This window comes from Stenella coeruleoalba (genome assembly GCF_951394435.1).
Source record: "Stenella coeruleoalba genome assembly, chromosome: 5".
NCBI classification, from domain to species: domain Eukaryota; kingdom Metazoa; phylum Chordata; class Mammalia; order Artiodactyla; family Delphinidae; genus Stenella; species Stenella coeruleoalba.
This window is the reverse complement of record NC_137150.1, coordinates 110,145,945-110,163,969: the sequence shown is the minus strand read 5'-3', so window position 1 is coordinate 110,163,969 and position 18,025 is coordinate 110,145,945. Positions and strand designations below refer to the sequence as shown.

General features: G+C 37.1%; 1 protein-coding gene across 1 annotated transcript in view; it reads right to left on the bottom strand.

Moving 5' to 3' along the window:
- Window positions 1-6,728: 6,728 nt before the first annotated feature.
- Window positions 6,729-18,025, bottom strand: part of GBE1 (1,4-alpha-glucan branching enzyme 1) — a 295,070-nt gene continuing 283,773 nt past the window's right edge. The window contains exon 16 of the mRNA XM_079923113.1: window positions 6,729-8,848. Coding sequence (XP_079779239.1) covers window positions 8,792-8,848 — 57 coding nt within the window. The 3' untranslated portion in view covers window positions 6,729-8,791. The remainder of the gene's footprint in view (window positions 8,849-18,025) is intronic.

Below are 18,025 nucleotides of genomic sequence, written 5' to 3'. Positions count from 1 at the left end.
CACCTAGTGCAGAGGGGTCTGCACTGAAATGAGATATGAAAGGAAAATACTCTAGTTTTGTCCAGTTGTTAAGATTTTAGGACTTACCTGTAATTTCAGCCTCACTTTGCATAGCCTGAGGATTGTAGGCAAGCTCCTAATTTTTGGAGAATATTTACAAATATAATTTCTTAACATGAAATGTTGTACCAAGGTAAATGGCTGAAAAATATATGCCTGAGTATCTGAATGAATTATTTTGCCTATGGGATGGATTACTAGTAAGTCAAACGTGGAACAAGTTTTACGAAAAAACCCCAAGTCTTGGTTTCCAAATGTTTTATTTGCTCACTTGCAGGCCACTACTCAAATAATTAAGTATAGTATCTCAGTAATCCAACACAGATCAACAAGACATACGTTTTAGACATTTGCTTTCATGTAGTCATGATTTTAGAGCTTTGCTTTCTCTGTTGGTCAGGGAAGGAGACGGGGAAAGGATGGTTGGTTATCATTATTTCAGCCACTTTAGAAAATTGCTTTCAAGCTCTTAGCCTGCAAAGTTCAGTCTCCTTTCAGTTTTGGTTTGTCTCCCTGGAACACTGGGTGTGATTTGTTGTAACACTACATTTCCTCTGTAAAGGAGATTTGTCTGTTCAGGCATCTCCTTTGACACAACTAAAAAAATATATTAACTAAACTCTACATTTTATTTGAATTTCACCAGTTTTTCCCTAATGTTTCTTTTCTGTTCCAGAAGCCATCTTGGACACCACATCCCATTTAGTTGTCATGCCTCTTTAGCCAGCTCTGGGCTTTGACAGATTCTTAGACATATCTTGTCTGGCATTTCCTTGTCTGGGTATGTGTCTCTATGATGGTTACTCTTGTCAACTTGGCTAGATTATAGTACCCCGTTATATAATGACAAGCTAACTTAAGTGTTACAGTGAAGGTATTTTGTAGATATGGAGGTTAACATCTACAGATGGTCCCAGTTTTAGGATGCTTCGACTTAACGACTTTTTGACTTACAATGGAATGAAAGCAATACACATTCAGCAGAAACTGTACTTTGAATTTGATCCTTTCCTGGGCTAGTGATAAGTGGTAAGATACACTGTTGGGATGCTGGGCAGCAGCAGCAAGCTCCGTGCCCAGTCTGACATGATCATGAGGGCAAACCACTGACATACTTAGAACCATTCTATCTTTCACTTTCAGTACAGCATTCCATAAATTACATGAGATAGTCAACACCTGATTATAAAATAGGCTTGGTGTTAGATGATTTTGCCCAACTGTAGGCAAATAGTAAGTGTTCTGAGCACCTTTAAGGTAGGCTGGGCAAACTGAACTGTGATGTTCAGTTTGTTAGATGTATTAAACACATTTTGACTTGCAATCTTTTTAACTTAAGATGGTTTTATTGGGCTGTAACTCCATTGTAAGTAGAGGAAGACCCTTATGATGACTTGATTTTACAGATTACTCTTGATAATGTGGGTGGGACCTCACTCAATCAGTTGAAGGCCTTAGGAGCAAAAAACTGAGGTTTTCCAGAGAAGGAATTTTGCCTCAAGATGGCCATATAAGCTCTTATCTGAGTTTCAAGTTTTGCTAGCCTGACCTACAGATTTTGGACTTGCCAGTCCCCATAATTATGTGAGCCAATTCCTTAAAGTAAATCTCTTTATATTTGCCTTATATATATTATATAAAGAGATATGCACACATATATAAAATCTTATACACACATACAAAATCCTATATGTGTAATCTCTTGATATATGATCTCCATATTGTATGTATGTACACAATGTATATGTATACACACATGTATATGTATTATATATGCAACCCTTCATTTGTGTGTGTGTGTGTGTGTGTGTGTGTGTGTGTGTGTGTGTGTGTATGTGTGATATTTTTCTCATGGTTAGACTAGAATTATAGGTTTGGGGGATTGTATTTTTGCCATTCTCATCACTCTCATCACATCATTTCGAGAGTATATGTTATCAACGTGTCTTACTGATGATGCTAACCATGACCACCTGGCTGAGGTAGTTTTCCAGATTTTTCCACTGCAAAGTCATTATTCTCTTTTACCTACTCTGCTCTTTAGAAGGTGGTCACTAAGTGCAGCCCACACTCACAGAGGGAGTTGGGGGTAAGGAGAGTTAAGCTCTACCTTCTTAAGGGGGAGTGTCTGTGAAAATCTTCATCATTCTCCTGTACGGGAGATTTATCTCTTCTCCCCATTTATTTATTTACTCAATCATTTATATCAGAATGAATTCATAGGTATTTATTTTATACATTACACAATAACACAATATTTATTTTATTGCTCAAATTATTTCAGGTATGACCATTGTGTGCCTTTCAATTAATCCCTGTTTCCCTTTGACACATTCCATTCTTTTGATTTGGGGGCATCTCCCTACTTTCTGGCACTATAAGAAGCCCCAGGCTTATCTTGTATATTCCCTACCCAGTCCTAAAATCAGCTATTTCTCCAAGGAATCCTGGTTCATTCTTTTAGAAAATAACACTAGAAACAAGGACCTGGAAGCTGGGTTCAAGCTCTTTTAAATTTTTGTTTCTATGCAACACATGACAAAAACTTGAATACTATCTGGAACTTGAATACTATCTTGCCACAGAGTGTGGGGCATTACATGCCCTAGTTTGGCTTCAAATGCCATCCACTTCCCCCAGTGAAGACATGCAAATCCAACTAAAGACAAACAAGAGAATTCCCTGGTGGTCCAGTGGTTAGGACTCTGTACTTCCACTGTGGGGGGCCTGGGTTTGATCCTAGGTTGGGGAACTAAGATCCCACAAGCCATGAGGCCAAAAAAAAGACAAACAAACAATACAAATGAGGGCGTCAAATTTTTACCCTTGATCCAGAGATCATCAGTGATCCATGATGGAAGACAGCAGAGTGAGTTGGATGGGCATGAGCCTGGACCCAAACAAGGATAATAATCATCATTTTTCAGAGTTCAGGAGACTCAGTGATAATGTGCATTAAGTGTCAGCACAGGGCATAGTAACAAGAAAGCACTCAACACATGGTAGCCAATGCAGTATGTCTTTAAAAAAAAAAAAATATATATATATATAGAGAGAGAGAGAGAGAGAGAGAGAGAGATTGACATATAGATATGTATATCTGCTTGTAATTAGTAGAATTAGGCATACTACTGCTGTTTCTATATAGCTGAGTGATGCTCACTTATCATAAGAAAGATTAAAGGGGATAGGGAGTGACTCTGTGTGTATGTGTTGGAGGAGGGATCTCTGTATCATATGATTGGTTTTAATCAATAGTTGACAACATGGGTAGAGGCATCTGTGAAATGAAATTACATGCAGTGTTTTTCATTATTTATATTACTGGAGTGAATGGAAGGTGACACTACAAACTCAGTTAAAAAGAATCCTTAGTGGATATAAATAAAGAAGCAATAAAACTATTTCATTTCCACCCTCCTCTCTTTCTAGAGGAAAAATAAAAGACTTATAGCCAAATAGGCTGAGGTGAGAAATTCCCTAAAAGGATTAAGACACATATATTGCATTTTATTGCAAGATCTGCAAACTCCTTCGAATCCAAATGAAATCACTCTTGTTCAGATTGATGCTCTTAATATGGCCATATAAATTTTGGAATCAGTGAACTTTGTCAGTTTTCAGCTTACTTACAAATTATATGTATATCTGTGTGTATTCACACACCCATGCATATACTATAAATACATGTATGTCAGAAGGGTTTTATTCATACATTTACAGCTGTTTCCCATATTAACTTAGACAAGTATGCACAAATAATTTGAACACTTACCTCGTTTAATTTATATCCTTGTGCAGCAAAGTAATTTGGCATGATAGCTATTTTGTTAGTTTTCTGCTTTCCATTGTCTCTTTGTAAGTACCAGACAACTGTGGAAATTACAGATTGGTGGCTGATAACTTTCTGCTTTCTTCAAGAAATTACTTTTGTGCAAATATTTACTTAATAAAGATGTGTGTTTCTAATGACAGTACAGACTTTCAATCCAAAAAATGATGGGCCAAACTGTTTCTAAACTATGAGCTCTCTTTTGCAGTTCTTAAGTTTCCTCTGCATTTATTCCTCCTGCCAGCAGTGTATACTGGGCTGTGAGCAGAAGGGGAAGAAGGGGGCTTCCCTGGTGGCACAGTGGTTGAGAATCTGCCTGCTAATGCAGGGGACACGGGTTCGAGCCCTGGTCTTGGAGGATCCCACATGCCACGGAGCAACTAGGCCCATGAGCCACAACTACTGAAGTCTGCGCATCTGGAGCTTGTGCTCCGCAACAAGAGAGGCCATGATAGTGAGAGGCCCACACACCGCGATGAAGAGTGGCTCCTGCTTACTACAACTAGAGAAAGCCCTTGCACAGAAATGAAGACCCAACACAGCAAAAATAAATAAATTAATTAATAAACTCCTACCCCCAACATCTTAAAAAAAAAAAAAAAGAAGGAAGAAGGAAAGAGAGACCCTCAACACCTGGTTGCTGTGTCTCCCTGGAGGGCACCTGTGGCTATTTCACTTTGTGTACGGTTTACCCTGATCTACTGGTTACCATTAAGAGGTTGCTAACTTTTCTTCATAAGGCTGGGTTACTTAAGAGCAGAGTCTGAGAGTAGCTGGGACAGTCCACTGACTGCATGAGAAGGAATTCACTGGGACTTTCTAGTGCCTTCAGAGCAGAAGCTAAAATTAAAAAATAAAAGCAGTGGTGGAGTAGGTCTGACGTTTCGGGCATCTGCAGTGGTGGTGGAAATGCAAAATCCCCTTCTCTGTAAAGCAGCCCACACCCCCTGCCTGGGACAGTACTGATAACAGTGCAGAAGCCTCGAAGGACAGACAAGTGGCAGGTGATGGGGACAGTGTGTTCCTGACAACAAACTTGGAAAATGTCTACAAATGCTGACTCACCATCCATGTAGCTATCGATCAAACAACAGCCATTTATAAAACCAATGACGATGCTCTTTTTTACTAATTGTCTCAAAACCATGGAAAAGTCACTGAGTGCTTTCTAAAATGAGGCACTGGGAATTAAGAGCTATAACTTGAACTCAGGTCTTCTAACCATTATATCACACACTTCCTTTAAAGCTCAGTGCAGGTTTCTAAGTGAAACAGTCTATGCAACAGTCTTATATGAGGGTCAAAGACCTCTCTCTGGTACAGCAGAAATGACAAAAAACCCTGTAAGTAATAAGTAAACTTATGAATGACACGCCCTTTGGTATAAGCAGATCTATCACAAAATCCCTTTTTTTCATGTAAATAAACATCACATTCTCTGCACAGTTTTTGCCAAGAGTTAAAATCCAGATGTAATATTTTAAATTATGGAGACAAAAATACTTATAACTACTGTATCTTAATTCCTCATACTACCAATTAAGAAATTCTGCCCTAAATTATGAATGTTTCTCTGCAATTCTCTACAAATCACCACTAATAAGATAATAGAGCAGAAAAATTAGTAGGGAGTTCGTATGATTTTTCTCCCCCTGAAGGCTGGCTTTAGTGGGAAAATTTGTCTACATTTCAAGCCTCACGCATTGTGAATGATAAATGAACTCTATTGCGTAAAGGACATGACATTGCTGTGCCTTAGATTTCTATTTTCTTTCATCAGAATATTCTACCTAGCAAAGTTCATAGCTCAGTGCTTGTCTCCCTATAAGGAATGTGTAGATTAATGAAACCCCACCACTGTAAAGAACCGTAGTTAAGGGCATGATTCAAAACAGGCAAAAAGAAATAATATGAGAGGTGTAAGGCCAGGCAGAAAACTGCTTCCCTGTTTTGCTTTCTATCAGGTATGTCTGCTCTGGTTCATTCTAAACAGGAAGAGCAATAGCAAACCTATTTTATGATGCTTTCATCACCTGATTCAATGGCTGCAGGACCAGAGACAGTGAAAAGATATTTGCCCTGAAGCTGCAAGCAGAACACTAGAGGAAAACACATTACCCTTCATCGTTTCCCCCAGATCTATCTGCTCTCTCTCCTGTATTATTTGAAGAATAGGCTCCTTATCCAGACAGCCTCCTGTATGAGCCCGCATAGCAACGGCTATAACCCTGATGGGTGACAAATGTTGAGTTGATATTGCTAAGGGGAGTGTGGAGTCAAGAGGAAAAAATACATGCATTCTTTTACAGTTGCTACCATAAAAGTCAGTTTATTGTCACTGGTTATTTTTTGATCTTGAGGAACATGGTGGCTAAATCCCTCATTTTATGTTAGAGATGAATACATCAGCTAAGAGCAGGGCAAAGTGAGAAACATCAAAGGTACAGAAAAGAAAATATGAAAGGAGGTGACCCTCAGAGTTCAAGTGCTATAAAGTGAGAGACATTCCAGGAAAAATGTTTACAGTGCAAGTTTTGATTATTAAAAACTATGGTATTTTCTGAGTAAGCTAATATTAAACTAAAACATCAAGCATCATTAGCATGAGGGGTAAATTCTCTTTTGGATAATAGAGCAATTACTAATATTTGCTAATATTAAAAAATGATGGGAAGATATCTGTACTCATCCGTGTTTTCTAGAACATAAAAAATTAAAACAGTAAAAATATTTATCCTAAAAAAGCCAACAAAGATAGATCACTCTCATTTTTGATGTTGGTAATCAACACAGCAGAGGAAAAAGCCATTATTATAAGGCAGACAGAGTAAAATTTTGCATCTCTCTGTTGTGATTATTGAAAATGTTTAACCAGTAAAAAGAAAAAACTTCCCACTGGACTACATGATGATGAGAATGTTACTGAATCAAAAATGAAGATGTAAAGTGAAATATAGCACAAATATTAAACTGTTCTATAAAGGCTGTTTGATACAACAGGGAAGAAAAATCCAACTATTACATTTTACTTGGACTCGATATTTTATTTCTTTGCATGTATTTTTATGTTTCACACCTAAAACATCTGTTTATTGTTCTTGTGGCAGGGGAACACTTGACAAAGGCAATTAACTTACATTACATTGTTAAATTCGAACTTTACACTGTGAAATCTAAAGACCATAATAGTAAGGTCAATCAACATAATGAAAATATAGCATATAACTACTCTGGTCTTTTTACTTTCCACAGAGGTTGAAGTCAAAAAAACAAACAAACAAAAAAATGAGTTCTAGGTGTGAAGTAATCTGTCATTTTGTAAAGAGTCATGATAGAAAATTAGCATATCTCTTTATACATAAGAAATGCAAAGGTAAGAAATTATAAACTAGAACACAAAACATCATGGTTGTACGTCATGTTATTATCAATAACAGGCACAGTACACAAATCATGGCAGTGCTAAAACGTTAATAACACATCTGTAAGGGCAAAAGCATTACAGAAGGCTTTCAGTAGTCTTTCCTAATGTGTGTCATCATCATCTGGCATCACTGTCAGGAAATCAAACTATTACTGTACTTTTGAAATTAAGGCAAATAACATGTGTCAGACCTAGATGCAAGGCTTTACTCAGGTTATAAGAAAGATGGTTAATATGCAGGCTTAGCTATAAAAGGAAGTCTCTTTTGCTAATCTCTTCCATTACTGAAGCAGTTTTTAATAGACTTTCATGTACTCCTTATTAGTCATGATAATCAAGCTAAAAACAAACAAAAAAAGAAGCAGTCAGTATTAATGTAAAGGAAAATATTAAATCTTTTAAAAAGTGACAGATACTTTATGCCTCATGAGTGCATCATAATTTCTCAGTTATGAATGAATTACCTGTGGCCTGCTATTTAATACACCAAGGGGTAATTTCATGATGGAGTATCCCATGGAGTTGAGATAGTTAATTCAGCTTCTAAAAGCGTTGAGGTTTAGAGCTCAAAAGTAGCTTAGATATCTGAGTTATTTAGTATAATTTCAACTTAGCAAATAGTACCTAAAGAAAAAAATAGTATTAATCCCCACGCCTAGTCCATCGTGCCATGTGCACATATGTGGGGAAGGTCTCAGAGTTGAGAGAGGCATTTTAATATTCACTTTAAATCAATCCCCATAACATCACAGCAAAATAAACATTATCAAAGGCAATTTTGCAATTTTTTTTTATTGACTAAAAGTAAAAGATAGTTTCTGAAATGTTACAATTACCAAGAAATGAAGATATTAGCATCTACCAAGATACTAAGTGAACAAGAGATCACAAGATAAAACTTATGCAAAAAAAGGCATGGATGAGTTCACAGGCAACAACTTTTATCTTTGACACAATTCTTAGTTTTATATTATTATTATATACTTATTACAGTATTTCTAAACACAATTTGAAAAAGGAGAGTAACAATCTTGGTATTTTGTAATTTAGATCAAGAGATACCAGAACAAATAAAGTCACCAGATAGCGCCTTAAAAAAGATGCTGTATACATTCAACAGAAATAATCAAACATGGCACATGATTCAAATCTGAACTTAAAAGGACTAAATAACTGGCTTGTAAGGCAAAATTGTTTGAAGACATGATATATCACACTTCATTTGAGGATCCTAGCTGTTCAGATGGCTGGAAAATATAGCCTAGGATCTCCAAAATTCCAACAAATATGTTCCCCTCTCCTCCTTAAAGAAAAGTTTGACATTCATTTTCATAAACCAGTATTGAATTTCAGACATCTGACATTTAGGCTAGACAAATATATTTTGAAAAGCTTACACATTACAAGCTCTGGGACAACAAGCGTGGGAAAACAAAGTGCACATCTTTCTTTGCTGGAGCTGAAATCAGATCTCTTCAGTTGGGCAGGTCCACATTCTGAAGGACGAGGGCCACTCGGTTTGGAATGTACACCTAAGACAACACAATAGAGTCAGTGCATTTGAAAGAAAAACTGGGAGTGATGTCATCATGTCAGAGTGACTGAGGCATGATGCAGTTTCACATTTGCCTAAATTACAGTTACCTTTACAATTCTACTGGCTCTGAGGAGACTCAAATCCCACAGTTCCAACAGTTCTGGCATCAATGTAAGACTCCTTTAAAACACAGTTCCAACAGTTCTGGCATCAATGTAAGACGCCTTTAAAACAGTCACCGCTAGAGGGCTCCATACGCTTTACAAAAACCAATGCTCCTCAGACACTAGGGACAGAAATAGCCCTCACTGCTCCTTTTAGGCGCTATCAGGTGGTGAAGGAAGGCTGCCCTCCAGTTCACAATGTTATTCTATTCAGGGGAATAAAAGTAACATACAAAAGATTGCTCACATCAAGTCACTTTTATTATCGTTCTGGTTTGTGTTTTCTCCTGTTATTTTAAGAACAAAACCTTAATGGTAACAGTAAAAGGTATCCTAAGTGTATTTTAGGCCCCGATCCAATTTAAATCAATCAAGAAGCTTGCCACTGCACCGAAAATACAATCCACATTCTTTGCCTGCCCCGCGGAGTCCTGACTCAGCTCCTTCTTGAAAATGTACAGCTCCCATCTCAGATCTGCTCTTCACTTACCCCTTCTCCCCTCACCAGGCTCTGGCCACAGGGCCCTTTCTGTTCCTTGAACACTCCACATCCTTCCCTTCCTCTTGGTCTTGGCCCCTGCCTGCCCCTCTGTTCAGAACACTCTTTACCTGGCTAGTTCCCTATCTCTTAGATCTTGAAAAATCCCAGTTCCACGGAGACGTATTCCTTGATAACTCTATATCTGATGGTATCTCCATGCCATTTCCTATCACAGCATCATTTTTGTTTTTTTCTGAACACTTAACAATTTGTAATTCTTTTTCAAGTTTATGATCAGTCCTTCCCACTAGACCATGAGGTTTACCAGGGTATAGGCCATATATCTTCATATTTCTAACTTTTAGTAGGTGCCAATGGACAAAGTAGGTGCCAATGATGACTAAATAAAAGAATGAATGATGGAGTAAGTAATAGAGGGATCAATATGTGCATATTTCACAAGATATTCTTTAATACACTTAAATCTAAAATAATTTTCATAAAGCTGAGAACTGATTTGAACTGCTTGATGCTTATCTATGTGCTGTTTTACACATATTTAATTACACATATTTAATTACTATTAACAAAGCAAACAGTAAAAATAATATTACAGATTGCTGTCTTCATTGTGACAGTATCTCTCCATTTCTGACTTTGTGAATATTTTACTATTTTCAGTCACTTTAACTGAAAGCTTGACTGATGGTTAAAAAAAATAAAAGAAAAAGGCTTTTATAGTTTAGAACTGGAATGAAAAATGCAAAGCAAACAGGGCTTTAGGGAAAAAAAATTAAAGAACAGAACAGCTGATTTTCATTGACTGAGACCACTGTATGTCCAATGCATGTCAACTCTGCAAATGAACACAATGTTTTCCCTTGAGGTTTCTGTGATAAAGACCTCTTACAACTGTTTAAAAAAAATAAGATACACCAATACAGCTGGTTAGCTTTGAACATTAAAGATTAAAGCAGTTTTTAAATGATGGAATTTTGAGAAATTTATATTATGAATGTAACAACTAGGGAACAGTTTTTCTAATTTTGAATCAAAAGTAACAGTGATTTAGAAAAAGAACATGGTCATCTGAGAAAAATTTCACAAATGCTAACAGTTTACTGGATTACTCAATGTCTCACAGTCTGATTTGCAATCCAGTACTTCCAAAAGATAATATTACATCCTTGCAGTTGTTAAGTGTGGGGAACCCATGTATTTCAATGCCATAATCAGTTTCCCTACAATTTACACAGTTTTTAATGTCATATAAAACCACATCATGATTTGATTGCTAATATAATCTCTTCCATTCAATAGTTTCTTTGACTGTGATAGGTAAGATGTTATAAGATTGGTTCAACAAAAGGAAGCTGGAGGTACTCATGAACAAAGCAGGACTATTACCAATGGTCCCGACAAATCCAGTCCAAAGGATGCCCTATTTCCACAATGACACTACAGACTAAAGCAACAACAGACCAAAGCAAAAGAGGAGAAATAAAAGAAATCAACAATCAGATTCAATCATTTCTCTCTCCAGGTCTTCTCAAAACAGGCATGAATCAAGAGACAGTTGTCCTGCCCTTCTAAAGGAATTTGCTATGTATTTATTCTAGCTGTTTAGTTTGGGGAATCATAGTAACTAGGTGTAACTAATCAGTGGGACAGCAGGTTATAATCAGAATGGTTCTGATTTGTTCTGTCAGGGCCATTCTAAAACTGAAGACCAATCTAAATTTCTCAGCAGCACCAGAAACTGGAGAAAAGAATTTCAGTTCCCTTTACCTTAAAAACATGTCTCTGATATTATTTGGTCCTATATGCAGATAAAAATATTCTGATTAGCCCAAGTCTCCTAAGAAGCAATAAAACACACAAGTCAGGCCTAGGACAAAAAATGATAGGTCCATGCTCAGTGTGGCACAGTGATATAGCAGGACACATCACCTCAATCTCTTACTGGATCTTATGCACTTTTGATATTTACTCTGATTCATAACCTCACACCGATTTCATTAATGAAATATGAATAACTATATGTTGATAATTTAGAAGCAGTCTTACTCTCTGGTATTCTAGCTAGCCCAAATTTAAGTGTAAAACAAACTGGATGACATGAGAACTTCAAGGTTTGCAGTAAATGCATTGAGTTTCCTATTTTGTCATTTAATGGTTAAAAAAATCCTCCAAGAATTCTCTCTCAATGATGCTGGCCATTTTATGTAAGGACCTTTATGGTGCCAATTCCAGCCACACTTAGAGACCTCTTAATACTATCTGCTCAAAAACCATCAGTTGATAATTGTACAATATCATTAATGGGAATATTGTGTAATTATATTTTTTCACTGCATTGTTAATTACCAGAATGTGTTCATGTTGCTTTAGAGCCCCTGCAGTATAAACGACATGAAAGAATTTCCCCAAGCAACGGATTTTTCTTAACTATGGCTATTTATGGATTTTGGACTTTTCTTCTTTACTAGGGTTCTGAGTATATAAATCAGTGTTCTTAGTAGTTAGGAAACGACTACAAATTATACTAAAGGACTTAAGATAATTAGAGCTAATCCTTATGATGAGACAATTACAGACATGAACAATTTGGGGACTCTATAATTTAGTGCTAATATTGGCTCTGTAAATCTCAACTTACAATTTTAATTCTATAAATAGTTTTGATTCATACGGCAAAAGAAATATGAACATATTTTAAGTAGATTTAAACATAAATGCTTATATTTAAATACGAACAACTCATATTTAAGTATATGTATATAGAAACCATTTAGTACACACATCACAAATAAAATATGCTGATAAACATGTTCACTAGGCTCACTTACTAACCATTAGGCCGTAAACATTTTGTAGCTAGAATCACATGAAGAACATGTGAGACAGCGTAATGTAGAGCCATGAATTTCATTGTTTCTAGCTATTTTTATAGTCCATTCTTCACAAGGAATCAGAATGTCACATTATAATCCAGTTCATTTATTAAGAGAGTCAAAATGCATGCTAATCTATCCAGTTATTTTGACTACCTTAATGACTTAATCACTATGCAAACCATTAGTATGGCTCAAAAAATAACTGACCACACAATAATCTACTATATTATGTCATCCAGGCAAAGTATTATGTTCTTCTAGGGTCAAAATTGAGTTACACAATTTAATTACACAAATTAATTACATAATTTTTGCAAACAGTATGGCAAAAATTTGAAAACAGAAAATTTGAAAATAACTTTAAATACAAAATACTTAGGGCTTCCCTGGTGGCGCAGTGGTTGAGAGTCCCCCTGCCGACAGAGGGGACACGGGTTCGTGCCCCAGTCTGGGAAGATCCCACATGCCGCGGAGCGGCTGGGCCCGTGAGCCATGGCCACTGAGCCTGCGCGTCCGGAGCCTGTGCTCCGCAACGGGAGAGGCCACAACAGTGAGAGGCCCGCGTACCGCAAAACAAAACAAAACAAAACAAAACAAAACAAAAAAATTTAAAAGGCAAGTTTTGAAATGTTCTTAGAAATTGTAAAAGTTAGCAATAGCACATAATCAGAGTGATAACATCATTTGATGAAAAGGGCATTAGACCCTTAACAATCTATATATATACACTTGTCATAAAAAATCAAAAATTATTTTGAAAAATAAGGGTGACATATATAATAATTTCAATTTTTACATACATGCTTTAGTTCACAAAATATTTTCTAAGAAAAAAATCTTATTAATGTAGAAGTATATATTATCTCATTTAATTTAGAATATGAAAAAGAGTAAACTTTAAGAATCAAAATTGATTTTGTCTGAAAAAAAAAAACCTAAACATTTTCATAATTCTGGATAGAGCAAAAAACATTTCCCAACTTAATTTATATTTTCAATGCCTACAACTGAGGGACAATAAGAAAGATACCTCTATGCCAAATGCCCTATTTAAACTAGAAGTCTACCTTTGAATCACCAAATTTAGAATGGGAATAAACAGATCTACTTCCTAAGGATAAGGAGATTAATTGGCAAAGTAATAGATGCTAAAACTATTGCTTTATTCACATTTCACCATTAAGACTGCTTAAGTTATTGTAAAGGAATCTAATTCATTTCAGGTTCAATAATCTCTGCTCTTCCATTTGTGCCATGGAATTTGAATTTATGAATCAGAAAAGAGACAGAGAGCACCCCTGCCCCTCCTCATGCACTGATTAAGATATAGGTTAATATAAGTTCCTATATCAGGAACCAAAATATAGAGAAATCATTATGCTAAAATGGAGTTCCAAAAACTGTCAGTAAAGAAGAATGGAAAAGTTCTGCCCTATAGCTTCTTGGCATTTGTGAGATACTCCGACCTTAGCATATACGTTTCAACAGTAGTACACATGCAGTTCTCCTCTGGCTTAACAGTTGCAACTGATGGAGCATATAAAGAAGACACTGGGATGGTACCTGGTGATGCTGCAGCATATATGGCTATTTTAAGATTCCTTTGAGCTCTGTTTGTTGCTATCTTTGAAAACAGATTTGGCACTTAATCAGCAGATCCTTTGGATTATTGAGCTTGCAAATTAAGCTTTGGCAAATACAGTGTACTAGTTATGATGGACAGAAATTTCATGGAAAAGAAAAAAAATTACATTTTTTCTCCCCTTCCCTCTTTATTCTAGGCATGTGGGAGGCAGAAGGTGGTTGAATGAGACCTAGAGCACTTAGGGTCATGTTCAAGAAACCTGATTGGATCCCAGCGCATATTGATCAGTTTAATAAAGAGTTCCATTATGATGATGCATTCTTATATTAGGTATGTATATTAATGTCATTTTTTTCTTTGGCTCTTTGAAGGATAACTCTGGTAAGAATGAATCTGTTTTATTGGATTTTCAGGTCTACTTGGGCTCCCTTATTCTTTTAAAAAAATTTTATTTTATTATTATTTGTTTGTTTTTTGCGGTACACGGGCCTCTCACTGTTGTGGCCTCTCCCATTGCGGAGCACAGGCTCCGGACGCACAGGCTCAGCGGCCATGACTCACGGGCCTAGATGCTCCGCAGCATGTGGGATCTTCCCGGACTGGGGCACGAACCTGTGTCCCCTGCATCGGCAGGGGGACTCTCAACCACTGCGCCACCAGGGAAGCCCTCCCAAAATTTTATTATATTATTTTATTGCATTAATATAAATTATTACAAAAATCACAATGTCATATACAAAAATATATGAAATACTATAATGAATATTTTAGGTACACACACCTTGCTTAAGAAATCATCCCTAACCAACAACCAATTTTTTTTTTAATTGAATTACAGTTGATTAATTGGGTTCCCTTATTTTTACATTAAAACCAGTGATCACTTCATCTGGAGTCTAAAGACTTATTTAAAATGAGTCATTCCTAGATTGGTTCAAGATGGTGGAGTAGAAGGACATGCACTCACTCCCTCCTCCAAGAGCACTGGAACCACAACTAATTGCTAACAATCATCAATAGAAAGACACTGGAACTCACCAAAAAAGATACCCAACATCCAGAGATGAAGGAGAAGCTGCAATGAAATGGTAGGAGGGGCGCAATCATGATAAAATCAAATCCCATAACTGCTGGGTGGGCAACTCACAAACTGGAGAACAATTAAACCACAGAAGTTCACCTACTGGAGTGAAGGTTCTGAGCCCCACATCAGGCTTCCCAACCTGGGGTCCAGCAATGGGAGGAGGAATCCCCAGAGAATTGGACTTTGAAGGCCAGTGGGATTTGATTGCAAGACTTCGACAGGACGGGGGGAAACAGAGACTCCACACTTAGAGGGCACACACAAAGTAGTGTGCACACCAGGACCCGAGGGAAAGAGCAGTGACCCCATAGGAGTCTAAACCAGACCTACCTGCTAGTGTCAGAGGGTCTCCTGCAGAGGCAGGGGATGGCTGTGGCTCACCACAGGGACAAGGACACTGGCAGCAGAAGTTCTGGGAAGTATTCATTGGCTTGAGGCCTCTGAGAATCCACCATTAGCCCCACCAAAGAGCCTGCAGGCTCCAGTGCTGGGTCGCCTCTGGCCAAACAACAACCAGGGAAGGAACACAGCCCCAACCACAGGCGGATTACAGTTTTACTGAGCTCTACCCACCAGAGCAACACCCAGCTCAACCCACCACAGGTCCCTCCCATCAGGAAGCCTGCACAAGCCTCTTAGAGAGCCTCATCCACCAGAGGGCAGACAGCAGAAGCAAGAAGAACTACAATCCTGCAGCCTGCGGAACGAAAACCACAATCACAGAAAGACAGACAAAATGAAAAGGCAGAGGACTATGTCCAAGATGAAGGAACAAGATAAAACCCCAGAAAAACAACTAAATGAAGTAGAGATAGGCAACCTTCCAGAAGAATAATTCAGAATAATAATAGTGAAGATGATCTAGGACCTAGGAAAAAGAATGGAGGCAAGGATTGAGAAGATGCAAGAAATGCTTAACAAAGACCTGGAAGAATTAAAGAACAAACAAACAGAGATGAACAATACAATAACTGAAATGAAAAATACACTACAGGGAATCAATAGCAGAATAACTGAGGCAGAAGAACAGGTAAGTGACCTGGAAGACAGAATGGTGGCATTCACTGCCATGGAACAGAATAAAGAAAAAAGAATGAAAAGAAATGAAGACAGTCTAAGAGACCTCTGGGACAACATTAAATGCACAAACATTCACATTATAGGGGCCGCAGAAGGAGAAGAGAGAGAGAGAGAAAGGACCCGAGAAAACATTTCAAGACACTATAATTGAAAACTTCCGTCACATGGGGAAGTAAATAGCCACCCAAGTCCAGGAAGTGCAGAGAGTCCCAGGCAGGATAACTCCAAGGGAAATACACCAAGGCATATAGTAATCAAATTCACAAAAATTAAAGACGAAGGAAAATTAAAAGCAACAAGGGAAGAACGACAACGAATGTACAAGGGACTCCCATAAGGTTAACAGCTGATTTCTTAGCAGAAACTTTTCAAGCCAGAAGGGACTGGTACAATATATTTAAAGTGATGAAAGGGAATAACCTACAACCAAGAATACTCTACCCAGCATGGATCTCATTGAGATTGGATGGTGAAATCAAAAGCTTTACAGACAAGCAAAAGCTAAGAGAATTCAGCACCACCAAACCAGCTCTAAAACAAATGCTGAAGGAACTTCTCAAAGTCAGAAACACAAGAGAAGACAAGGACCTAAAAACCAAACCCAAAACAATTAAGAAAATGGTAATAGGTACATACATATCGATAATTACCTTAAATATGAATGGATTAAATGCTCCAACCAAAAGACACAGGCTTGCTGAATGGATACAAAAACAAGACCCATACCTTATGCTGTCTACAGGAGACCCATTTCAGACCTAGGGACACATACAGACTGAAAGTGAGGGGATGGAAAAAGATATTCCATGCAAATGGAAATTAGAAGAAACCTGGAGTAGCAATACTCATATCAGATAAAATAGACTTTAAAATAAAGAATGTTACAAGAGACAAGAAAGGACACTACATAATGATCAACGGATCAATCCAAGAAGAATATATAATAATTATAAATATATATGCACCCAACATAGGAGCACCTCAATACATAAGGCAACTGCTAACAGCTATAAAAGAGGAAATCGACAGTAACACAATAATAGTGGGGGACTTTAACACCTCACTTATACCAATGGACAGATCATCCAAAATGAAAATAAATAAGGAAACAGAAGCTTTAAATGACACAATAAACCAGATGGATTTAATTGATATTTATAGGGCATTCCATCTGAAAACCACAGATTACACTTTCTTCTCAAGTGCACATGGAACATTCTCCAGGATAGATCATATCTTGGGTCACAAATGAAGCCTTGGTAAATTGAAGAAAATTGAAATTGTATTAAACATCTTTTCTGACCACAATGTTATGAGATTACAAATAAATTACAAGAAAAAAACCCGTAAAAAAACGAACATATGGAGGCTAAGCAATACGCTACTAAGTAACCAAGACATCACTGAAGAAATCAAAGAGGAAATCAAAAAATACCTAGAGACAAATGACAAGGAAAACACGATGACCCAAAATCTATGGGATGCAGCAAAAGCAGTTCTAAGATGGAAGTTTAGAGCAATAAAATCCTACCTGAAAAACAAGAAAATTTTCAAATAAACAATTTAACCTTACACCTAAAGGAACTACAGAAAGAACAAACAAAGCCCCCAAATTAGTAGAAGGATAGAAATCATAAAGATCAGAGCAGAAATAAATGAAATAGAAACAAAAGAAACAATAGCAAAGATCAATAAAACTAAAAGGTGGTTCTCTGAGAAGATGAACAAAATTGATAAACCTTTAGCCAGACTCATCAAGAAAAACAGGGAGGAGACTCAAATCAATAACATTAGAAATGAAAAAGGACAAGTTAAAATGGACACTGCAGAAATACAAAGCTTCGTAAGAGACTACTACAAGCAATTCTATACCAATAAAAT